Here is a 25,331-nt window from a genome sequence, read left to right as displayed (position 1 = left end):
TACTGGAGTTTTAGTCGACTAAATACGACTAAAACACTTGCAGAAGACTAAAATGGGACTAAAACTAAAATGCCATTTTAGTCCTAAGACTAAAACTAAATTGATATTTGCTGCCAAAATTAACACTGATGGGAAAAAGTACATAAAGTACTAATTCCCATTCTCCTAAGTGCCTTGTAAACTAGCTGCAATTTTGCTTTAAGCCTCGTACACACGCAACGATTGTTGGCTGTGAATTTTCGGCCAACGTCCGATCGGCCGATTTGTCGGCTTGTTAGTATGATGCTTCCGACAACCGACTGTGACTTTTCGGCCGAAAAAAATCTGGTGTGCAGGCTATAAAATTTTTGTTGGCCGTCAACAGAACGGTCGATTGTTCGGAATCGTCAGTCAGTACTGATTTCGGCAGACAAAAAATCAGATGAGCAAGACTGGGCATGCTCAGAGATGAAAGAACACACAGAAAGTTAACCAGAACATGACATCACTTCTGAAGTTGGTTGTTGTTGGCCGAAAAAATTTGTGTGCAGTCTAGAGCACATTTCAACCAACAAAACAACACTGGACAAAAGACGGACGATCGGTCGGCCAACAATCGTTGCGTGTGTACGAGGATTTAGTCTCTTGCCAAACCGATTCACCAAGCACCAGGTTGTCTCTGACCTGGTGGTTTAAGAATCCAGCTCAGGAGCTGGGGAAATCCTTCTTTCTGATCTCTTTAAAGATCATCACAATGGATGCCAGCCTGGACACCTTGATGGTGCAGAGGACATGGTAGTTGGAGGAATTCTATCTTCTGAGCAGCATTCTGGAGCTTTGGGCAATTTCGTTGGGACATTCTGACTTGAGGGTGTTCTGATCACATTCCAGTTGGAGAATGCCGTGTCACTGGTGTACATCAACCATTTGTTAGGAGCCAGAAGTCATGCTGTAGCAGCAAATGGTAGCAAGAATTCTGTCCTAGGCACAGCTTCATGTTTCCAGCCGTATATAATTGGCAGGCAGAGTACCTCAGCCAGCAGCACCTGGACCAGGGCAATGGTTTCTACTCCCAGAAGTGTTCCAGAAACTGTGCTGCTGGTGGGGGATGCTGGATGTGGACCTCCTTGTCTTGAGGTTCAACAACAAGCTTAACAGGTCTGTCCCCAGATGCAGATACTCTCTGGCGTGAGCTCTGGTGACTCTATGGGATCAGTACAACCAGATCTGCAGCTTTCCTTTCCTGAAACATCTTCCTCATCTGTTCCTCAGGATCTAGATGTAGGGCATTCCCATAATACATAAAGTTCTGGACTGGCCAGATGGATGTGTTTATCTGACCTTATCCGACTATGAGCAGACGCTGCTTGGGACATTCCACATCTTCCATCCCAAACATAAGTTTACCTTCATTCCTCACGGTCGTTGATTTTACCAGTATGGCTGTTGAAGCCCATGTCTTGAAGGATGGAGGTTTCTCTAAATTTCTAAAAGTCTACTTCCCGTAAAGTGTTCTCTCCCACATAGAACCCTTAAATTGCTTGATGTGAGGAAAAAACTTTTATCCCAGAAAAATTTCTGTGTGGCATATTCTGACTTTTTTATGAATCGGTCTGAACCAGGAGTCGTCCCTGAGTACCATCAAGGGTCAAACCTAGAGCTTGTAATCTTGTTCCAGAGACCGCTAACCTCTCATTCTTTAAAGTGTGATTAAACCCAGACTATACACAAGGCACTTGTGTAATTGCATGTGGCTGTTTGTAGCATTAAGCTCTGACATAACACCTATTTTATTAAAACCAAACTCCGAAAAACTCTCATTACATGCTATATAACAGAGTGTTCATTTATACTCCCAAAGCCACTAAAGCATTCATTTTGTGTAGAGTGAAATATACCTGGTTGATCCTCCCTTCAGCTGTCCCTCCCATCTTCTCTTCGTCCCCACTGCAGGTTGAGATTGTGTAGACCAGCTGGTGTCCTCTATGGAGCATGCTCCTATTTTAGTTCCCTTCTAAGCTGTTCCTTTTCCTTTTTTTTTTCCAATCTTCGCAGCTTAAATGACTATAGAGTCACACGTGTGGGCGTATACAGAGTGGTAAATGACACTCCCCTCCCTCCCTCCTCCTCTATGTCCTCCTATTGCTAAGCATTTTGGGGGCGGGATATATTATGCTGATTGATTACATTCCCTAAGGAATTCACAAAAATGCTTAGTTTTAATATTAATCAGTATTCAATATATATATATATATATATATATATATATATATATATATATATATACAGTGGGTACGGAAAGTATTCAGACCCCCTTACATTTTTCACTCTTTGTTATATTGCAGCCATTTGCTAAAATCATTTAAGTTCATTCTTCTTCCTCATGAATGTACACATAGCACCCCATACTGACAGAAAAACACAGAATTGTTGACATTGTTGCAGATTTATAAAAAAAGAAAAACTGAAATATCACATGGTCCTAAGTTTTCAGACCCTTTGCTCAGTATTTAGTAGAAGCCCCCTTTTGATCTAATACAGCCAGGAGTCTTTTTGGGAAAGATGCAACAAGTCTTTCACACCTGGATTTGGGGATCCTCTGCCATTCCTTCTTGCAGATCCTCTCCAGTTCTGTCAGGTTAGATGGTAAACGTTGGCGGACAGCCATTTTTAGGTCTCTCTAGAGATGCTCAATTGGGTTTAAGTCAGGGCTCTGGCTGGGCCATTCAAGAACAGTCACAGAGTTGTTGTGAAGCCACTCCTTCGTTATTTTAGCTGTGTGCTTAGGGTCATTGTCTTGTTGGAAGGTAAACCTTCGGCCCAGTCTGAGGTCCAGGGCACTCTGGAGAAGGTTTTTGTCCAGGATATCCCTGTACTTGGCCGCATTCATCTTTCCCTCGATTGCAACCAGTCGTCCTGTCCCTGCAGCTGAAAAACACCCCCACAGCATGATGCTGCCACCACCATGCTTCACTGTTGGGACTGTATTGGACAGGTGATGAGCAGTGCCTGGTTTTCTCCACACATACCGCTTAGAATTAAGGCAAAAAAGTTCTATTTTGGTCTCATCAGACCAGAGAATCTTATTTCTCACCATCTTGGATTCCGATAGGTGTTTTTTAGCAAACTCCATGCGGGCTTTCATGTGTCTTACACTGAGGAGAGGCTTCCGTCGGGCCACTCTGCCATAAAGCCCCGACTGGTGGAGGGCTGCAGTGATGGTTGACTTTCTACAACTTTCTCCCATCTCCTGACTGCATCTCTGGAGCTCAGCCACAGTGATCTTTGGGTTCTTCTTTACCTCTCTCACCAAGGCTCTTCTCCCCCGATAGCTCAGTTTGGCCGGACGGCCAGCTCTAGGAAGGGTTCTGGTCGTCCCAAAGTCTTCCATTTGAGGATTATGGAGGCCACTGTGCTCTTAGGAACCTTAAGTGCAGCAGAAATCTTTTTGTAACCTTGTCCAGATCTGTGCCTTGCCACAATTCTGTCTCTGAGCTCTTCAGGCAGTTCCTTTGACCTCATGATTCTCATTTGCTCTGACATGCATTGTGATCTGGAAGGTCTTATATAGACAGGTGTGTGGCTTTCCTAATCAAGTCCAATCAGTATAATCAAACACAGCTGAACTCAAATGAAGGTGTAGAACCATCTCAAGGATGATCAGAAGAAATGGAAAGCACCTGAGTTAAATATATGAGTGTCACAGCAAAGGGTCTGAATACTTAGGACCATGTGATATTTCAGTTTTTCTTTTTTAATAAATCTGCAACAATGTCAACAATTCTGTATTTTTCTGTCAGTATGGGGTGCTATGTGTACATTCATGAGGAAGAAGAATGACCTTAAATGATTTTAGCAAATGGCTGCAATATAACAAAGAGTGAAAAATTTAAGGGGGTCTGAATACTTTCCGTACCCACTGTATATATATATATATGTATATATATATATATACGCTAATACCTGTAAAGTAAAAAGAGCCTTGGATGTAGATAGTGTCTGAACAAAATGAAAGCTAGTGACAATCATTTTTGACTCCGCCTACACCATATTAATGCACAAAAAATACACATTTGATGTTCAATAAAGATTTATTGGGAGCTGTAAAACAGTTATTTGATATTTATAATCTAATTTGAATTTTTTTTTTTTGTTTTGTTGTTTTTTTGTTTGTTTTTAGTCAAGTGACCGGCACAGCACCAATCAGGGCTGGCCAGACACAGGCTCATACTGTAGAGGGCACACATCAGCAGAGTAATAGAAGCCCCTCCTAAAGATCTTTTCCTGCAGATGCCAAAGAACAGGGAAAGATCATGTGACCACACAACAGCGCTGCAGGAATAAGGTACTTAGAGGGGAGAAAAAAGAAAATACAGTGGCATGAAATGATATATGTGAATGAATTATGGAAATGAACATGTCTCTGTTTAGTATCACTTTAACCACTTTCTCCAAAGGGACATACCCGTACATCCTCTGGTTGAAGTGGTTATACTGGGGCCATGGCTGCAGCTGCCCCAGTATCGCTTTTTTTTCTGCCAGTGATGCTCTTTCATGTAAAAGTAAACCTAGTGGCTAAAAAGTCACTGGATTACAGTTACATGTGACGGTAGGGGGTACATCCCCCTCCCCCAGTCCTTCTGCCACCTTCCCAGGCTCTCCCATCCCACCAGGAAGCCCGGGACTGAAACCAGCAGTTCCACCAGCTTACCATAGAGATAACTGAGGACAATAATATCCCTGATCCTCTCTATGGTCTAAGCAACCAGTTATGGTCTAATCTAAGCAAGCTGTTACCGGTCTGTGAAAGCATCTAATCAGACATATCTCAGTTTGTACAGATGCTTTTAAAAGCAAAGGAGAGATCTGGGGTGTAATAGTACCTGTACGTCGTTTCGTGTAGCAGATAGTGGGGTTGCTCGCCGCCTGTCTAGAGCAAAGTCTGCCAGGCACCCACGATCGCTCCCCATGGAGACAGAACGGCGGTCTGTAAACACGGCAGACTGCTGTTCTGTCAGAGATGAACACAGGGATCCTATTTAGGAACACAGGTCTATGTGTTCATCCAGTAAGTAAATCCCCCACACAGTTATAAAACACCCCTAGGCACACATTTAACCTTTGCATCGCCCCTGGTGTTAACCCTTACCCTGCCAGTGTCAGTACAGTAATAGTGCAAATTTTTAGCACTGATTACTGTAGTAATGCCACTGGTCCCCTCAAAAGTGTCAGTTAGCTGTCCGATCTGTCCAATGTCGATCTGTCCAATGTCGCAGTCCCACTAAGATCGCTGCCATAACTAGTAATAAATAAATAAAAATTTACATAAATCTTTCCCCTTTTTTGTAAACGGGATAACTTTTGTGCAAACCAAGCAATATAAACTTATTGGGATTTTTTTTACCAAAAATATGTAGCAGAATACAAATTGGCCTAAAATTCTGAAAAAATTTTGATTTTTTTTATTCTTTTTTTTTTTCTAGTGGAATGTTTTCAAATTTGTCGCTTTTTTTTTTTTTTTTTTTTTTTTTGCGGGGAAAAAAAAAACGCAAAGGTGATCAAATACCACCAAAGGAAAACTCTATTTCCTTAGAAGCAAAGTAGTGTTCGGAACTGGAGCCAGTGACCTTCTTAAGGGGGTTTCAACCTTTACCATAACCAGGACATTGCCCTTTCATCCCGTTGTTGGGTTCCAGTACATCGGAAGGAGATTTCTCTTCATTGTCTGTTGTCTATTGTAGTTGGTGCAATAGCAGTCTACCTCATATGAGGGCCACTGCTTCCTTAAGGAGACACTAAGGGGTTGATTTACTATAACTGATGCAGCTCTGCAAAGAAACCAATCAGCTTTTATTTGTACCATGCACAGCTGCACCAGATTTTGCACTCTTCAGTTTCAGCCCCGGTTCACACTGCTGCGACTTTGGACTCTCAAGTCACATGACAAGTCGGCAATGGAACCGTTCTAATCGGTGCGACTCAAGTCACTCTTCTGTTAAAGAAGTATGAGGTCGTGCTCCAGAGTCGCACTTGCAGTTTGAACCGGGGGTTAGGAAATCGACCCCACTGTCTCTTTGTCATCCCAGATGGTCCCTGCAAAGGGGAACCACCTTCTCATTCCATCATTTCTCAGTGGTTCAGCCGTTGCTGTCAAAATACACTCTTTTAGGGTGTGCTTTTTGGCATCAGGGAACTGTTTTCCGAATTTGAAAGGCTGTGACCTGGTCTTCTGTTCACAAGTTTTCCCAGGAGGATGTTCAGGCCTCATCTGATGCCAACTTCAGGTGTAAGGTCCTTCAGGTGTCTTCCTTCACTGCAGGCAGTCCCCCGTTTTCTGTTATTTATAGGGGGCCTGTTAGTGTGTTTGCTTTGTCACCCACTCCTCAGCTGGGCTGCTTTTGGATGTCCCAAATGTCTCTGAATCCTGTGTCCTTCAATGAACGAGGAAGAATATGATTTTCGTACTTACTGTAAAATCCTTTTCTTGGAGTTCATTGTGGGACACCGATCCCTCCCTTCTGCGTTTATGTTCTTGCTCTCGGCACTGCTTTGTTACAAGGTATGCTGAATGTGGGAGGGGCTATACCAGGCTGTTTGTTTGCTAGTGTCCTTCAAATCCTGTAGGCAGCAGTAAAACCCAAATGTCTCTGAGTCATGTATCCCTTAATTATAATGTTTTATGGCAAGTACAAAAATCCTATGATCTATTTAGGTCCCTTTTCACATGAATGTTCCAGGAACCTCCATTCTTTTCTATGGAGCGGTGGGTTTAAACGGACATGTCTAGACTAAAAAAGGTGCGCTCTCCCTTTAAGGGTATGAATTAGTGAATAAGTGCAATTCAGCAAATATTGTCTTAAAAACTACTAATACATGAAATCACAAATAAGTGCAAAATAAGCCATGAATAAATAAATAAAATCCAAACTATATGCAAATTAATAAAATACAGTGACTCTTAAAGTATAACTTAAGGCAAAACCTTTTTTTGTTTTTAGTTTTGGAAAGAGTGGAGATGGATTACAACACCTATTAGGTTTTTATTGCTATCTCTGCCCCCATGGGGGAGATTCATTCTTTATATTTGTCCTGTTTTTCTTTCACTTTCGATGATAAAAGGTAAAGAAAACCCTAATTTTGGGTTGTCCCCAGAAAAGTAATAGAGAGGAAATCTTCCAATAGGGACACAGGTTCTGGTGACCATTGGGGTCCCCAAGAAATTCCCTTAACTTGCAGGTATTTTATCTCACTTCCTGTTTTGGCTGTGGGGCAGGAAGTGAGGGTAAATCTCCCCAATGGAACGCAGATGACAGGTGTTACAACCCTCCTTTATTCTGTCCAAAAAGAAAAAAAAAAGTTTTGCCTATAGTTCTACTTTAACCCCTTGGCGCAGTCTGCAGGCAAATTTGCAGCCATTTGGGGCCTGGTGCTTGGCACAGAGGGGCCAAATATTTGCACAAATTGCTGGCCAAACAGCTGTGCCAAGAGCGCACGTGCTGCACACGCCCAAGACAGTTGCCAGCGTCTAACAGCAAGCTCCTGATCGCTGCTTGTGATTGGGAGTTTTTCAAAACACGTGATAGCCAATCACGGTGGTCACGTGCACTTAGGCCCTGCCCCACCTCCTGGCATCCTAAACCTTTAAAAGGCAAGAAGGCGCCAGCGTGAAAAGGTTATTGATACAAGTCCTCCACAAAGTCCCCTGATCTAATACAAGTCCTTGTGCAATTAATGGTGAATAAATTGCTGAAAAAGTTCCATTGGACATTGCTTCAGTGTTCCAACGTGCCCCTTTGAGAAAAAAGATGGGGGCCACTTATCAAAAAGAGTTGATCCCCCAATTACAGAGGTCAAGATAGCACAAACTCTTATCTCCTGGCAAGAAGCTCCCCCTGACAACAAATTCCCAGTGTATTTAATCAGCAGACTGCAATGGACTATGAGAACGCCCTTTTGGCATCAGAGAGTCTGTCTCTGCATAGCATGTGTGAGATATAAGCAGGGAAAACCTCATAGTGCAATATAGCCAAATTATCTTTAATAGAAAAGACAGCTACACTTATATAATTAGGCAGAGTTTGAAAGGCATCAATGTAAAAAAAAAAACACACTGACCGTGGAGTCTCCCATACCACTGGCACGTGATGACGTCTCACACACACTCTACTCAACGCATTTCCCCAAAACTGGTGTCCTCTGAATCCTTGGCGGTCTCTATGGAGCGGTGGGTGTAAACGTATATGTCTGTTTACATCCACCAACATCCAATTTGATCCGCTAAAAACATAGGGATGGGGTTCCCCTTCCGTTTAACAGATCAGATCGCATTGGCAGTTGGGTGTAAACAGGCGGTCCGTTTACATCTGACCACCCATAGAGGAGAGCAGGTTGTGTTTGTGTCCAGTCTGCATAGGTGGACATGGACCTCATCCGCCTGCTCCGCAGGGATCAGCGGATAGATCCCTGCTGAGCAAGCAGATTGCAGCCAGCTCATAAAACATAGTTTTCCTGCTGCTGTATTCAATGATCAGGATGAGGGATGTTCTATTATACAGAGCACAGCTAATTGACATATATTACCTATTGGTGTATTCAGAGAACAGGAGTGGGAATGGTATATCTATTAGAGATGATGCAGCTCATCAATATGCAATCTCTTATGCTCTATTCATAGATTTTGGAGGGGGAATGTTATGTATGTCAGTGATGATGCAACTCTTTAACAAATACTCTTTTCCTAATGCTGTACTCAAAGATATGTTAGGGAAATAATATATATTAGGAATTATGTAACTTCATTGTGCTCTATTCAGAGGGGAACACTTCACTCTAAAAGTGGAAAGCAGTGATAAATTGTAAAGCGTAGTAAGCTGCATCTGTCAGTCAGATTTTTAGCACAGTCAAAATGAAGATATTGCTTTGGTATCATTCAATTTTTATCTTGTCCTGCAGAGGAGACCAGTCCCGGAAAAGAGCTGGAGAAGACCTGTCATACAGTAAGTGTCACCACATCAGTTTTACTTCTGCACCACATGGTATGATGTCACCGTGGGGACTACTTGTTTATGCCTCCAGCAGGAACATTTTCCTTTAGGCCGGGTTCACACATATGCAAATTGGATGCGAGTTTCCCCGCATCCAGTTTACATGACCGGAGAGTGTGACGACTTTCAATGGAGCTAGTTCACACAGCTCCGGGGCTGCCGCAGTACGCATTTAAGAAGGATCATGTGTCTTTAGCACAATCCAGGCACAAATTTGGACCTGATCCACACTTGAATTGATGAACAGGGACGCACCGGATCCCATGCTGAGAATTGCGGATGCAGCATATGTGAACCCAGCCTTAAAGCTGAACTTTTGTCCCTGCTACCAGGTTGATTTTTTTTTTGCTTCTCCCTGGAGTGGGAATTTAATTGGCACATTGTGCAAATCTTTGGCTGACATGTTCTTCAATTTGGGAGGGTTGTATTGTACACCATTGGCACTTTTCCACTGCAAGTACCGGCTCGGCTCTACTTGGCCCCGTTTGCTTTTCCACTGCTGGTACCGCATGGTACGGTGTAGGAAAGGTTTGGTACGGTACGGTACGGTTTGCTTTTTCACTAAAGTAGTACTAAAGTTACGTGGGTGGGATGTGGGTGGGATAACAACGATTCTCTGACCAATCAGTGGCTAGTAGTGACTGCATGCAAAGGATTGTGGGATATGGTACCGGGTATGGTACCTCTTGGAACCACAATCGAGGTGGTACTGTTTTTGAGAGCCGTACCGTTCGGTTCCATGCAGTGGAAAAGCGCCACCGTACCGTACCGAACCGTTCCTACACCGTACCATGCGGTACCAGCAGTGGAAAAGCACAAAAGCGAGCCGAATCATTCGGTTCCATGCAGTGGAAAAGCGCCATATGTGTGATGGAATGTTCTGTGTGCGCTGTGGTAAAGAGAACCAGTCCCTATAGTTGTATTGCAGCTGCCAGTGCTGACTTCTACTTAAAGTTGCAGCATCTGTGGTGATCATTCTTGTCCTTTAGTTCTTAGTAACTGACTTGAACAAGCAGACATTCAGTGAAGTGCTGGGACATCTGATATGCACATGCCTGTTTCTGAACAATGGCTTAGTAAGTGGTGAATCTTAGTTCAGGATGACAGGCCTGGAGCTTGTACCATCACGGACAAGCCAGCAGCGTTCTTTCCCTTATTTCCGTGTTCCTCACACGTTTTTTTTCCAATCTTAGGCTTTCCAGGCCTGCATGCATGTGCTGAGGGTTCCCAGTACACTTTGGGGGAGAAATACTAAAATTGACGCACTCAGAATGCGGTGCAGCTGTGCTTGGTAGCCAGTCAGCTTCTAATTTCAGCTTGTTTAATTTAACTTTACAATAAAACCTGGAAGCTGATTTTCGTTGCAATGCAGAGCTGCACCAGATTTTGCACACTTCAGTTTTCAGTAAATAACCCCCTTTGTGTGTAGAAACCCTGCAGAGGGAAGGAGCTGACAAGGGTCCATGAAGGCACTCAGGGATTGTAGGCTGTTACATTGTGGAGTTGAACTTGAGTGATTTAGGCCTGGTGAGATGAATGATGAGTGCTGCTTGTACTATATATGTGAATGATGAATGAATGCTTCGCAAAACCCTTCCTTTATTATATATTCTATATATAGTTTTGATATAATTGCAGACTGTTGTTTGTCCATGTTGATGCGGCAGTCCCGTGTATTCCAGCAAACTTGTCTCCTCTGCCTGTACTCACCTCTGTGACCTTTCCCCTATGTGCTTCTATGCTTTCCTCTGGCTCCCCTCTGTGAACTCGCCCTCTCTGAGCATTTATTGCCTTGTTTCCCCTGTGTGCTCATCTCTTTTGAATGTCCTCTGTTTTTTTGCCCTTAAAGTGGTTGTAAACCCCCACATATACCCAGTGAAGGGACTGTCCTCAGGTGATACATAGAAATGAAATAAATCTTCCTACATAAGTTGTATCTGTTTATCTGCAGCATTCTCTTTTCGATATCTTTTAAAAGTGCTGAATTATAAGGCTTGTCTGAGCGTTCAGAGAAAAGAAGGCGGTGTTACCCAGAAGATATGAGATTTAATTTACCAATATTTGGGTTAAAAATGAGAGTTCTTTGACTATGAATGAAAGCTTCAAAACTGCAATTATTTTATTGGTATATAGTTTGAAAGCCTAAATTAATTTACAACAATCTATCTGTAGTACATACAACAAAATGCTCTATATTCCTAGTTTAATTGAACAAATATAGAGTATGATACTCATATACGAACACACACACAAAGAGGACAAGCAATGTATACCTTAAACGTTCATAATTACCCTTCCCCTGAGTGTTTCATCCTGGTCTGCCATGCAAGAGGAAGCCCCTCTCCCCTAACCTACACTAATATAGAACCATATCGCATAGACTTGTATAGGGCTATTCTGATTGGTTCAGCTATCTTACTCTTCTCCTCCTTTTGGGCGTATCTCGTTCAGGATTGGACAACTTCCTCCTAGCTTAGCATAATTCAGCCTCTTGCTAACCCCTCCTCTCTGTTGGAGGGAGAATTTACTCATACCTGTGCATTTACTCTGAAATTGAAAATTAAGATATGCAAGATTCATCCTTGAGGCCCATTGTCCAACCCTCAACAGATGGTTCATCTTCATTGCATATCTTAATGAGAGTTCTTTGATATGGAGGATTGAAATAAGGGCGGACGTGACGTGATCTATTCAACTAGTTTCATTGGCCCCAGGAAGTCTGGATTACAGGTTGATACTATTTGGCATATCAACAGGCCCCCTCCCGGGTAGTAGACAACTCGTCATTCAAACAGACTTGTTGAATGGGATTCATTTTATGTGTTTAAATTAGAATAGCTGGCTGGCCTTTCAAATGGACTTGTTAAAGAGGAAGTAAACCCTTACTCGGGAAGTTGTACCTATAGGTAAGCCTATGATAAGGCTTACCTATAGGTACTGTAAATATCTCCTAAACATGTACCGTTTAGGAGATATTTACCTTTAATGCAGCCAGTGACGTCACTGGCGCATGCGCTCTGAAGGAACGGCTGATCGTGCCGTTCCTTCAGAGCCCCGTGCCGTGACCGTCGGCTCCCGCGCGCGTGCGCGGGAGTGACGTCACCGCGGCTCCGGCCAATCAGATGGCCGGATGCTGCGATCCCGGAAGACGGGCGACTGAACATGTTGCTCGTCATACAGGTGAGTGAGCGGCACGGCGGGGGCTCGTTCTAAGGTAAGTATTTCATGATGAGCTAGTATGCGATGCATACTAGCTCATTATGTGTTTCTCTTGCAGGATGTAAAAAAATTTTTAAACGGGTTTACAACCTCTTTAAACTGGATTCCTACTACTGACTGTTTGTCTGTGTTACACAACTTACACATCTACCAATCATATAACAAATATGAGTTTTGAAATCAAAAATGTGTACATTACTATTTACAACAATATTTACAATTACAAAATGGAGATGTATACATAAACTTCTCATCCGGCAACAGTCTAATGGAGATTACACATAAACTCATAAGGCAACAGCGGAGAGCTAAAGTTACACTCTGCAGAGCTCAATGAGGAGAGCTGATTGGAGGGAAGGGACAACCCCCCACAGCACACAATCAGCTGGAGATCCCTAGCGCGCGGGAGTAAATTTCCAGCAAGGAACTCTGAAGGTACCGCTTTAATAGGAAAGGAGTGAGGCAGAAGACAGAAATGACATTTAGTGCTCTTAATTGAGACAAGTACACATTAGAGACAGATTTGCTTTGTTTATATTTCAGGCATGAGGTTTACAACCATTTTATTTATTTTTTATCAATTACGTTTATTGCGAACATGAAGTACAATACAGGAATCAAGCCAACAAAGTGGAGGTACATTCATGTCAGAGGTGTAGGGTCTTCAGCAGGGAAACAACCATTTTAAAGATTAAACTCCTCTACTCACCTTTGTGTTCCTGGCTCCCATGTGTATATGTTACAGAGCCCCAACTAGCCCCACCACCTACTCATTCAAATTCTTTATGAGGACAGCTTTTAACTCTTGACTCCCACCCCCTTTTCTTTCCAGATGGTTCCTCCAGTGGCTCTCAGAACTACAGATAAGGGCTGGACTCTTTGGTGATCGATCGTACATGGGCCCTATTTTCCACCATCATGGAATGTTGTGACTGCTGTGATTTCTCCTGACCTCTCCCACCAAACGCTGGTTGATGTGGACATTGAGTTGAAGAGGAGTGTTTTTTTAGATGTATATATATATAAATGTTTTTTTTTTTATTAAACAAAACTTGAACTTTGCTGCTACAGACAAGTGATTGCTGAGGAATGACCCTCAGCAATGGATCAGCTTTGTACAGGATGACTCGTTTTCCTAACCAGTACCCAGTCTCCCTTTCCTGTCCTGCGGTTTTTCTCTCCAGGTGTCCAATCCCAGTTGCTTTACCTTTTAGGTGTCCAATTGGTTTCTCTTTATGGGTGACAAGTTCCATGTTGCTGCGTTTTAGTTGCTCTGTTCTGTATAAAAACTGTTCAAGATAGGATACACCCAGTAAGTGTTCCATATTCTCATATCTGTAAATATAAAACTCCTGATGGGTTATTGCAGAAGACTCCCAGTTCTTTGTACATGTTCCTGTATTTTAACAATTCCCCATTTCCTGGACATCATCGGTCAGTATAAACCAATCCTTCATGACATCACAGTCTGTGGAGAAAGTGAAAAGCCACCACAAGCAATGGACAATTCTGAAGCTGAATGTGAAAATGCAATCATGGACAATATCTGAAAAACAGGGGCATGTTCATGTAATAGAATTCATAGGAAATAAGTACTTTCTGAAGAGTTTCCCCCTCCATGTTAGGGAACACAACACGGAGGTGGTAACAACGCTGCCACTGAACACACTGAGGAGACCACTAGTTAGAAGAAGACTGGCCCCAAGACGTGACCTGGGTTTCTACAGTTCAGACCAGGATGGCAGCAGTTTGTAAATTGTATTTCTGTGTGAATATACAGTATATCCTCTTCCCATGCTTCCTGCAGACTGCATTCCTCTATAAAAACTGTCTGGTCACTTTCAGATGTGGATGGCAGTCTTCATCTGGTATCCTGGCTCGTGGTTTCTCATTTTTGTGCTCTGAGATTCAGTTCAGGTTTCTCCTCGTATCTGTGCTCTGGGATTCAATTCGGGTTTCTCCTCATATCTGTGCTCTGGGATTCAGTTCGGGTTTCTTGTCACGCTGCACTTTGTTTTCTCATTTTAAACCAGTAACAGATATATAATGGTCCGCGTGAAGAAAGGAGATATTTGTTGGGTTACCTTCTACTGTTTAACACGACGCTTGAGAGTAAACACGGATAAGCTGCAGTGATTGACTAACATTAGGCTTGTTTTAGCTCCTTTATATTCTGTGTGATTCTCTCATAGACAGACAGGTTCGATTCCTTCAGAACAGCAGATTAATCTTTACCCTCGTTTCCTGTGAGTCTGCAAAAATGGCTGAAATATGAGGGTGGCCTGTAAATAATGACCCTCTGAGAAGATTAATCAAAAGATGCTTGTTCACTGCTGTACAGGTTCTCATAATAAAACCAGCAGTTGCGTTCTGCGCGTTCCCGGCTGTCTGCTGCATTCAACTGTGGCACGCAATAGACTTCATGCCTAAACCCCGGAAAGGTGGCACAGCAAATACGGGGTCAGAAGGATGCCGGGAAGGTGGTCCAGCAAGTCTGGGGTTAGGAGGACAGAAGACACACCAGAGTTTGTTCTGTTGTGAGATTTATATTTGTTACATATTGTGCACTATTTCTATAAATGAATGAAAAATAAATATTTATCATCTGTACAATATAGAGGGTGCTTTGCAGTCTACCAGCATGCCCAGTTCATTGCAGGGTTTCCTCTTCTGGGGGCTTCTCACACCAGTATCAGGAAACCAGCTAAATCACATCTCAAGAGCAAAAACAGATTTCAGAGTTGGCTCCTCTTTTGTTCTGAGCAATGACAGAATGTGATAGACTTGCGAACGAAATAATCATACCACACCGCGGGACATTCCTTATAACTGGTACGGAATAACAGATGCAATTCACAGAAATATAATACATGCTATAATTTCATTACTGTGCATTCCTTTTTTTTTTTTAACAGTTACAAAAAAATAATTGTACAGGACACAGGCTGGATATTCATAGACCAGGCATGTCCAACCTGCGGCCCGGAACTGCAGGCAATGCGGCCCACTGCCCCCTGAAAACTTTTTTTTTGCTGGGGAGGAAGGAAGTCGGGTCGGGGGCACGGCCACAGCAGCTTCCAACTAATGGTAGGCAGAGGCTGCCTCAGAGGGGAGGGGAGCATGTGCAGTCTTTCTTACTCCTACCACCATGACCACTTCAAACCACTGAAGTGGTCATGGTGGTTAGAGTGTTCCTTCATTATCTCTCAGAAGAAGTAAAGCTCCGTATACTGATTTCATTTGATCATCCTCTAGTTGTGTTAAATTAGTGCGGGGGCGCAGTGGCGCTGGAAGGGCACGGCGGCAATTTATTACTTATATACCTTAACTATAGTATATATTTTATATGCGGCCTGAGAAAATTTCTCTACACTCAATGTGGCCCAAAGAAGCCAAAAGGTTGGACACCCATGTCATAGACCTTCTATTCTGCACTGCTACCTTTTGGTGATTTGACAGTGTCAAAGCTTTTGGACACGCCCCATGGCATTCCCCTATAACCATACCTAATTCCTCAGTTTTGCTAGTGTCCTTAGGTCATGGACTTTTTCTTCCCTATTGAGAAGTTTTTCTGTGTTTAACCTGTTGGATTCTTTAATCAACTCTTTTTTTTTTTTTTTTTTTTATGAATCTTTATTTAATGTAAAAGAGAGCAGACAAAAATGAGACATCAACAACAAAACTACAAAGTAGGGGAGGCAGCATAACATTGCCGCTTCCCAGGGGGCATAAAAGTGCAATACGGTACAGAACATATTGAAAATAAAACAGTAGCGTGCGTCAGCACACCATAGTGCAAATCAATATTCAGCAGGACAGATCAGAGGGCGGTCTGCCGGGTGTCATGCGCCGTGGTCAGCAACAGACGTCTGTGGGTCCCAGAGGGTGCAGTAGCAAGCCCAAGGGAGCCCCAAGCAGGAGCACGCCGCTGGGGGAGGGGGGCATCAGCCTCCATCATACCGCCCCCAGAGCGGCGCCCCCAGGCAACTCGGACCCCCCCCCAACTAACCGTGGGGGTACAGTAGGCGACTGGGAGGTACCACACAGAGGAGCTGCGGCGACCTAGGGCCAACCCCGCAGGCGGAGGGGCCAAAGGTGAGAAAGAGACTTCGTGACTGACGCCGGCAGACCCTCCAAAACATCAACCATTAACGCCCACTCTAGGTGAATGAGGCAGCATGTAGGGAAGAAGGGAAAAAGGAGAAACGAGAGAAGTCTAGAAGCAGGGATACCAGAAAGAGGAGGCCAGAGGGAAGGGTAGGACGAGGGAGAAAAAGAGAGTAGCCTAGGAAGAAGAGGAAGGAAGGGAGAGAGAAGAGCATACCTGCCGGAATCCGGAGCACTGCCAACGCCACGCCCCTGCGGGATCCTCCAGTCCACCTGAGGGCCAAGGACCGCTAATGGGGAGGGTTTCAAGGGCCGGGCCTGGGAAGGGCTGCTAGGGAAGGGTCGGCCAACACCAGCAGGGCATGGTCCAAGCTCGAGGGCAGCGCGGACAGACCACCAGAGTGATCGGTCCACGGCTGCCACCTCGAGTCATTGCGCTCTCGTGTCCCACGACATCTAGCGACCCAGTCCTCCGCATCTCGTATAGTGTCCACCATCCGCCGCCACTCCGCCCTGCCCGGGACCTGCTGCCGCTTCCAATAAATCGGGATCAGTCTCCTCGCGGCATTGAGGAGATGGGGCAGCAAGCTACGTCTATAGCGGCTGAGCTGCATGCAGGGCACGTGCAGGAGAAAATGGAGGGGGCTAAATGGCACATCCAGATCCAGGATAGTTTTGACCTGGTCCCGGACGTCGTGCCAAAAAGGGGCAATCACCGGGCACTCCCACCACAAGTGCAGTAGGGTACCGGTACTGCCACAGTTTCGCCAACATGCGGGGGAAGCCGAGGGGTAGATGCGTGCTAAGTCCGCCGGTACTCGGTACCAGCGCGTCAGGAGCTTATAATTTGTTTCTTGCATCTTTGAGTCCGCCGAACTCGTGTGGGTCAGTTGGTAGAGGCCAGAAAGCTGAGCAGCCGTAAACTGCATTCCCAGGTCCCGCTCCCAAAGCCTAATACATATAGGTGCAGAATCGGAGGATGCAGCTCCCAACAGTTGGTACAACTCGGAAACTATTTGAGGGATAGGGTCGTCCTGAATGAACAGACGTTCGAAGGGTGTAAGAGATGCCTGAGGACGAATCCTCGGGCCATGGACAGCGAAGAAGTGGTGTAGTTGCCTGTACCTCCAAAAATTCATAGGGGACCCGCTGTGACGTGCCTTCAGGGAGTCGTAGGACAGAAGTTTACCGTCTTCCATCAGTTTCCCGCAACTGGCGTTGCCATCATCCACCCATGGGTCAAAAAAGGCCATCTGTTCCCCCGGGGGGAACCAGAGGTAACCCCCCAACGGGGACACAGGGGGTGCCAGGTCCTGTAGCTTATTCACACGGTCCCACACTTTCAGCGCGTGGACCGCGAGGGGGGAGACATTGTCCGACAGCCCCCGGCATTCCCGAGAAAGCCAGGGGGCGTAGGCAAGGTTCCTACCCGCCATGAACTTTTCAAGAGGGACCCATAGCTTGGATCGAGTGTGGAAGCGCCAGTTGAGGAATGCGCTGAAGGACAATAGCGCGGTATTAACGCCGCACATCTGGAAGGCCAAGGCCTCCCAGGTGTTTAGGGCGTTTTAGGGTGGCCAGGGCAATGCGGGGGCGTTTACCATTCCAGACGAAACCCGTAATCAGGCCGTCCAGAAGGCGGAAGAAACTTTGAGGCAAAGGGATAGGCAGCATCTGGAGATAGAACAACACCCTGGGGAGGACGTTCATCTTAATAATGTTCACCCGTCCTAACCAGGTAAAGGCCGTTTTAGTCCAATGTAGGAGGTCCTGTTTGATGTCAGCCAAGAGGCGGGGGTAGTTAGTCTTGTAGAGTGTGTCAAAGCGGTCTGTAAGCTGTATACCCAGGTACGTCAGGGAAGAGTCAGTCCACCTAAAAGGGAAGGCAGCCCGCAGGGAAGCAGACAGGGGTGGGGGCACACAGACGGGGAGAATCTCGGATTTGCCAAGGTTGATCTTAAAATTAGAGACCAGGCTAAACCGCTCGAGTTCCCGCATCAGGACCGGCAACGAGAGCAGGGGATCTGTAAGGTGGAACAGGATGTCATCGGCGTAAGCCGAGAGCTTATGCTCCATTGTCCCAACACGCATGCCTCTGATGTCCCCATTCGCCCTGACCTTGGCCAGGAAGGGCTCCAGGACCAGGGCGAAAAGAAGGGGCGAGAGAGGGCACCCCTGTCTGGTGCCGTTCCGGAACCCGGTGGAGAGACAGCCGTTAACTCGGACCCTAGCACTCGGGTCTCTGTACAGTGCCATGATCCATGGCAGCATATGCGGTCCCAGGCCCAACGACTCCAGGACCTCCTACAAATAAGTCCAGTCCACCCGATTGAACGCCTTTTCGGCGTCGGTCGAGAGGATCAGGTAGGGCGGGGAATCAGATCGGGTGGTAGCCCAGTGGATCAGCTGTATCGCCCGGATGGCATTGTCTCTAGCCTCACGACCAGCAATAAACCCGGTCTGGTCCAGGTGAATAATCCGGGGCATAAGATGTTTCAGGCGGTTTGCCAGGAGTTTAGCGAAAATTTTGATATCCACATTTAGTAATGAGATGGGGCGGTAGCTCTGTGGGGCTGTGGGATCTTTGTTAGCCTTCGGAATCACCATTATGTGGGCCAGTAAGGCTTCCGAGGGTATCTCCCCATCTGCGGCCAGCGAATTGAAGTAGTCACACATGGGTTTCTGCAGGAGAGGGAGGAACGTCTGGTAATAGGCCTTCGTGTAGCCGTCAGGGCCGGGGCTTTTGCCGTTAGGCAGGGAGAATATGGTGCGTTCCAGTTCAGCCAGCGTAATGGGGGCGTCTAGGGCAGAGCGCTGGTCAGCGGAGAGGGAGGGGAAGACATGGTCCGAAAGGTAGTCTCTAATGGCCGTCAACTTAGTCGCGTGGGAGTCTGCCGTGGAGGAGCCGGAGAGATCGTAGAGGCCCGCGTAGTAAGCGCGAAATTGGTTAGAAATCTCCGAAGGTTTAATAATGGGGTCACCGGAGGGTGAACGCAGTTTGTGTACACACATCTGGGCACGTTTCCGACGCAGGGCTCGGGCAAGCATGCGGCCACACTTGTTGCCCTGTTCGTAGAATTTGTGAGAGACATGATGCAAGCGGGCTTGGGTATGCCTGTCTAAAAGACAGGAGAATAGGAGGCGCAGGTCAACCAGCTTAGCTATCGCGTCGGGGGTGCCCGTCTGCTTGTGTGAAAGTTCAGCCTGCCGCAGAGAGGTCAGAACACGGTTAAAGTCCGCCTGGCGTTCCCGTTTAAGCCTAGCCCCCAGGGAAATGAGCTCACCCCGCACCACCGCCTTGTGTGCCTCCCATATCAACCCCCCACTCAGCTCATCCGATGCATTCTCCGCAAAATAACACCGCAAGACCTCCGAGACCCTGGAGACCACCTGCGAATCGTCCAATAAGTTTTCATTCAGCCTCCAGGTCCAAGACCTAGAAGAGCCATGGGGCAGAGACAGCTCCGTAACAACCGGAGCATGATCGGAAATCGTGATGTTACCAATGGACGATCGCAGGAGGGACTCCAGGGTGGAGTGATCGATGTAGATGGCATCGATCCGTGTATACACCTCGTGCAGGGAGGAGAAGTAGCTAAAATCCTTGTCCTGGGGATGAAGTACCCGCCAGGAGTCAATAAGGAGATGGGACTGTAGAGTCTTGCGGTAGTGCTTCAGGAAGGAGAATGAGTGGGAGGAGCGACCATGAGAGGTGTCCAGGAGTGGATCGGAGCAGACATTGAAGTCACCGCCAACGATCAGGTTTTGGCCAAGGGTGGGCCCCCCGAGGGGGACACAGCCCGGGCCGGAGCCATCGTCCAACAAAGGGGACTATAGAACCCGTTAAGGTAGGGCCTACTGGGGGGAAACGTGGGCCAACCACAGAGGCGGGGGGAGGCACTGCTCCCCAACTCAAAATAAAAAGGGGGGTACCAGGGGGGACACCCACCCCGCACCCGCCAGCCCTACACAAGCGTGTCACCAAACCCAGGGGCCGTAATAAAAGTCCAACCCAACCATACCCTGAGTAAAAACAGTCCCGCCCAGCACAAGTCCAGGGCAACAGGAACAGGGGCCCGAGTTAAGGGGACCGTGAGCAGCATCGGGGGGGACAGTGAGCTTCAGTCAATGGGAGGGACGGAGGGTGAGAAACAAGGGGCCATCTGGGCCGCCGGTCAGGGATCTACAACCGGGGCTGCTGGCGGCTGCACATCAGTGGAGCGCGGGCGGTTCCGCTTGCCGCGCTTGCGAGAGGCCGACTGCCAAGGCTGGGGCAGAGGCATTGCAGGGAGGTCAGCGACATTTCTCCAGTCGGGAAAGTCCACAGGGTCCAGGTCCAGGGCGGACAGGAACTCGGGTAGATCATCCTTGGTGCGGAGGGTGGCCGAAACCCCATTCCTGGAGGCCTGAAGATAGAATGGGAAACCCCAGCGGTAGGTTATGTCAGCAGCATGGAGGGACTCCAGGAGGGGGCGCAGAACCCTGCGCTGCATCAGTGTGCGACGGGATAAGTCCTGGTAGAAATACAGGCGGGCACCATCAAATTCAAAAAAGGGCTTGGCGCGCATTTTCCGCATGATGCTGTCCTTTAGAGTGAACTTGTGGAGCTTGCATATGATATCCCTTGGATTGTTCACGTCCTGTGAAGGAGGCTGCAGGGCCCTATGAGCTCTGTCAATCTCAATTGGAGCAGTGGCAGGGAGTTCCAGGATGGCTCGGAAGACATCAACCAGAGTGGGGATGATGTCTCTCGGTGCTGTAGCCTCAGGCAGACCGCGGATGCGGATATTACCGCGTCTGCTGCGGTTCTCAAAGTCGTCCAGTTGACTCAAAAGGGCCTCTATTCTCCTGTCCTGATCCATACACCGGGCCTGAAGCTGGGAGATGACAGGAAGGGCTGCATCCAGTCTCTGTTCCACCGTTTCCAGCCGGGACCCTAAGTGAGACGTGTCAGTTTTAAGCTGGGCAATATCCTCCTTAAAGGCAGTTTCCACCCTAGTGATAAATCTGTCCAGGTCAGCCTTAGTAGGCAGGGCCCAAATATGCTTCCTCAGATCCCCATCACACAAAAAGCCAGCGGCCTCAGAGCCCCCTCCCTGGGACTCCTGTGGGGAGGGGGGGGAGGTGGAGGGGAGAGGTGTACTCACGGACCGCTGTGGCGATAGTCCCTGGTCAGTGCTCCACGTTGGGCTCGCCTCGAGGTGAGGAGAGGCTGGCGCGGCTGCCGCCATCTTGGATGTTCGGGCCTCTCAGCCCCGGGTCTCCGGGAAGAAGGAGGGAAGGCGTCCCTGTTTGGTGCGATCGGGCCGCGGTGGTTGGGAGGCGGTCCGGCGGCGCTGGGACATCGCTTGGTGAGGTTTGTGAGCCGGGGGATCCCGGGTTGCTGGATGAAAGCGGCGGTGGGTGCGGAGCTCAGGCAGCGTGCGTCCTCACTCCTCCATAGTTAGGCCACCTTAATCAACTCTTTTATTTCATATTCTTCAATCAGTCCTTCACAGTTTTCTACTATAACAGAACCAGCGACTGAGGTCATATTGGCAACCATACCTAGACTCTCCGCTGTAGGGATGGCCGCCTGTAAGTTTGCTTTGGGCACTGGTTCCTGCCTTGGTGCTCACCTTGACACTGAGTAAAACAAGTGTAGTTGGGCACAGGGTCCTATACAGGTCTAGAGCTGTGGTCCATTCCTATTGTCCCCAGCCCCTGAAGACACCTCTGTGGGTATGCCAACTGTGATAGGAGAAACCTAGACAATATAGAGACCAGTGACATGCAAAGGTAAGACAGAGTTGTCCTATCAGGGCGATACTGTAGGCTTACAGCAAGTAAGTTTGCACAGAGCAGCCCAAATCCTCCTCTTCTTGGGTCCCTCACCAGCGCTCCTGGCTCCTCCCTCCTGCCCCCACAGCAAGCAGCTTGCTATAGGGGCACCCGAGCTGCTGCTCTGTGTGTCCATTTAGACACGGAGCTACGGCTAGGCCCTGTCCCCTCTCTCTCCTCATTGACTCACTCACTTTGACAGCAGTGCTCTCGTGCAGCATCGCTGAATCTAGATGGGGCTCAGGTAAGTATTAGGGGGCTGCTGCTCCCAGAAGGTTTTTTATCCTAAAGTGGTTGTAAACCCACACTGCTACTTTTATGTAATGCTCTGTGTCTTGTTATGCTAGGTTCTTCTGTCTCTGACTTATTAAAAAAATTAAATTTCTACCTGATTTCAGAGCGCCGATCGCCATCACGTGACCCGCTGCCTCTCTGCTCTCCCCGCCTGACAGCTGCAGCGGGCGGGGCCGAGATTCCCCCGCTGACATCAGTCAAAGAGAGCTGGCCAGTCATGTGACGGCCGAATGGTGCTCTGAAATCGGGTATAGCCAGAATTTAAAAAAAAAAAACAGTGACGAGCACCTAGCATTAGGGAAAAAAAGAGGATTATATAAGATAATAAAAGGTTTTTCAGCAGCAGGAAGGGAGGGGGCAGGCACCTGACACAGGAGCAGAAAGCAGAGAGGAAGGAGGACAGGAGAGCTGCAGATGACGGAGGCACATACACTGACCACGGTGTCAGGGCTCAGCAGCCATAATACACCATGGTCAGTGTACAGAGGGGAGGGCATAAACTGGCAGGATCAGACAGGTATTTCAGGAAATACAGGAGGCCAAATTACACAGCACAAGCGCTGTGCTGTATAAAATGCTTTAAAGGAACAGGATCTTCATTTTTTTTTTCTTGGGGTAACAAACGCTTTGATACATAGAATGTATTAGGATAAAAAAAAACTTCTGCCTTTAGAACCACTTTAATACAGCCACCCCTGTCCAGAGCTCACAATTGCCAGGCTCCTTTTCTATCCTCACCTTTACCTGAGTCAAAAGTAAATGCACTAGCTCTAGATACGGTAGAAACAGAGGTGATTGAAGAGAACCTAGAATCAGAGCTAGAGGTGGTTTCAGAAAATACACCCCCCCCCCCCCAATACCCTTGACTCACTGGCTCCACAAAAAGTGCTTGTCAATATATATAGACATGCTGAATTCTGCAGTGTGCAAAGGCCTCAGCATAGTTACATTTGAGTTTCCTCCATCTTGCTGTGCCCTGTTGAGTACTAAGTGACATGTAAAGTCTAAGAAAACATTCCCCATTCAAGAATAAATAGAATGGGCAATTTATGATGATTAGAGTACTCCCGGATAGATTTTCATTTCTCTAAAAATCATTGGCAAGCTGTTCCAGTGGAAAAAGAGTTTGCTAAAGTGGACTGTTACGGTAGTAGACTCTGCCATCTCAGCCCAAACATCTCACTGGGACTATAGAAGATGTTTCTTCATTTAAGCATAATGCAGCCATAAAATTTGAGACGCTCTTAAAGGTGCTCTGTATTGCAGGAGCAGGTTCTGACGACACCTACAAACATCACCTTCCACCCTACTTTTCAGTGTGGATGTCCTAGAACAAATCATGACACAAATTTCATGAAATACTTCATATGCACAGAATCTTATGACTAAAAACGTGGACAGCTGAAGCTGCCTGTAAAATACATTTTACTCATGCACTTTGAAGAAGGAAAGGCCCATCTTCCATAAGAGAAGGCTCCAAAACACCCTCCTATCACAGCTTCGAATGGCAGCAAGGATGGGAAATGTCATTATAATGGGTGATTTTAATAATCCAGATATAGACTGGGAAGAAGGAACCACACATTTGTCTAAAGCTCACCATTTCCCAAATGTTTTGCAGAACAACTTCATGGGTCAGATGGTGAACGCACCAACGAGAAACAATGTGTTACTAGACCTACTAATTATGAATACAGATCTGATTGTGGATGTAGAAATAAGGGGCAACTTAGGAAACAGTGACCATAGGTCAATTTGTTTCAGTATAAATCACAGAAATGGAAAGCATAAGGGTAATACACAGGCACTGAACTTCAAAAGAGCCAATTTCCCTAAACTGCGCTCTATGCTAGACGATATTAAATGGGGTAGAATCCTGGTAACAAAGGAAAAATGGGAGTGCTTTAAGAACATAATAAAGGTATTGGCCAGTGCATTCCGATAGGGAATATGTTTAAAAGAGTTAAAATAAACCCTGGGTGGCTAAACTCCAACGTAAAAATGCATATAAAAACAAAAGAAAACGCCTTCAAGTAATACAAAGTAGAGGGGTCATTAGCAGCATTCCAGCACTACAAAAAATGCAATAAGAAATGTAAGAGTGCAATCAAGGCGGCTAAGATAGAACATGTAAGGCACATAGCGGAAGAGAGTAAGAAAAACCCCAAGAAACTCTTTAAGTATATAAATAGTAAGAAAGTGAGGTCAGAACATATTGGCCCCATAAAAGATGATGAAGGGAATCTGGCTATAAAGGACAGAGAGAAGGCAGAGGTTCTAAATAAATTCTTCTCCTCAGTCTTCACAAAAGAATTAGGGGGATACAGTAACCTAGACTGTAATGTTAAAGTCAATAACACATCACAGGAAGCACCCTCATGGTTAACAGAAGTTAGACTCAGAACTAGACTTGAAAAACATAACATAAATAAGTCACTGGGACCAGATGACTTACACCCGAGGATCCTTAAGGAACTCAACCAGGTAATAGCCAGACCATTGTTCCTAATCTACCTAGTCTACTGATGGGAATGGTACCAGCTGATTGGAGAACAGCCAATGTGGCACCAATATCTAAAAAAGGGCCAAGGTATATCCCTGGGAACTACAGGCTCGTTAGCCTAACATTAATAGTCTGCAAGCTGATAGGGGACTATATACAAGATTTTAGTAATTAAAAACGGTATCATTAGTAGTAATCCGCATGGATTCATGAAGAATCCTTCTTGCCAGACCAATCTATTAACCTTCTATGAAGAAGTGAGCTGCCATCTAGATAAACAAAGGCCTGTAGATGTAGTGTGAGTGTGAACTTTGCAAAGGCATTTGATTCAGTTCCCCACAAACGTTTACTGTACAAACTAAGGA

At 46.3% G+C, this 25,331-nt stretch overlaps 1 protein-coding gene across 2 annotated transcripts in view; it reads left to right on the top strand.

Annotated features, from left to right (window-relative positions):
* The window catches only part of CACUL1 (CDK2 associated cullin domain 1), a 34,796-nt gene extending 19,939 nt beyond the window's left edge, over positions 1-14,857 (top strand). Inside the window, exons 8-10 of one of the 2 annotated variants that reach the window (XR_014225712.1) lie at positions 4,160-4,324; positions 8,932-8,975; positions 13,075-14,857. Coding sequence is in view for 1 of the 2 variants with exons in the window: in XM_082267562.1 (XP_082123688.1) it covers positions 8,932-8,975; positions 13,075-13,109 (79 nt within the window). In the remaining variant the exon portion in view is untranslated. The remainder of the gene's footprint in view (positions 1-4,159; positions 4,325-8,931; positions 8,976-13,074) is intronic. The other variant, XM_082267562.1, reaches the window with a different exon arrangement.
* The last annotated feature ends 10,474 nt before the right edge of the window (positions 14,858-25,331 follow it).

This window comes from Pelophylax lessonae (assembly GCF_965119305.1).
Source record: "Pelophylax lessonae genome assembly, chromosome: 9".
Lineage (NCBI taxonomy): Eukaryota > Metazoa > Chordata > Amphibia > Anura > Ranidae > Pelophylax > Pelophylax lessonae.
Note: the sequence above shows the minus strand (reverse complement) of the source record. Positions and strands in the feature narration are given on the sequence as shown.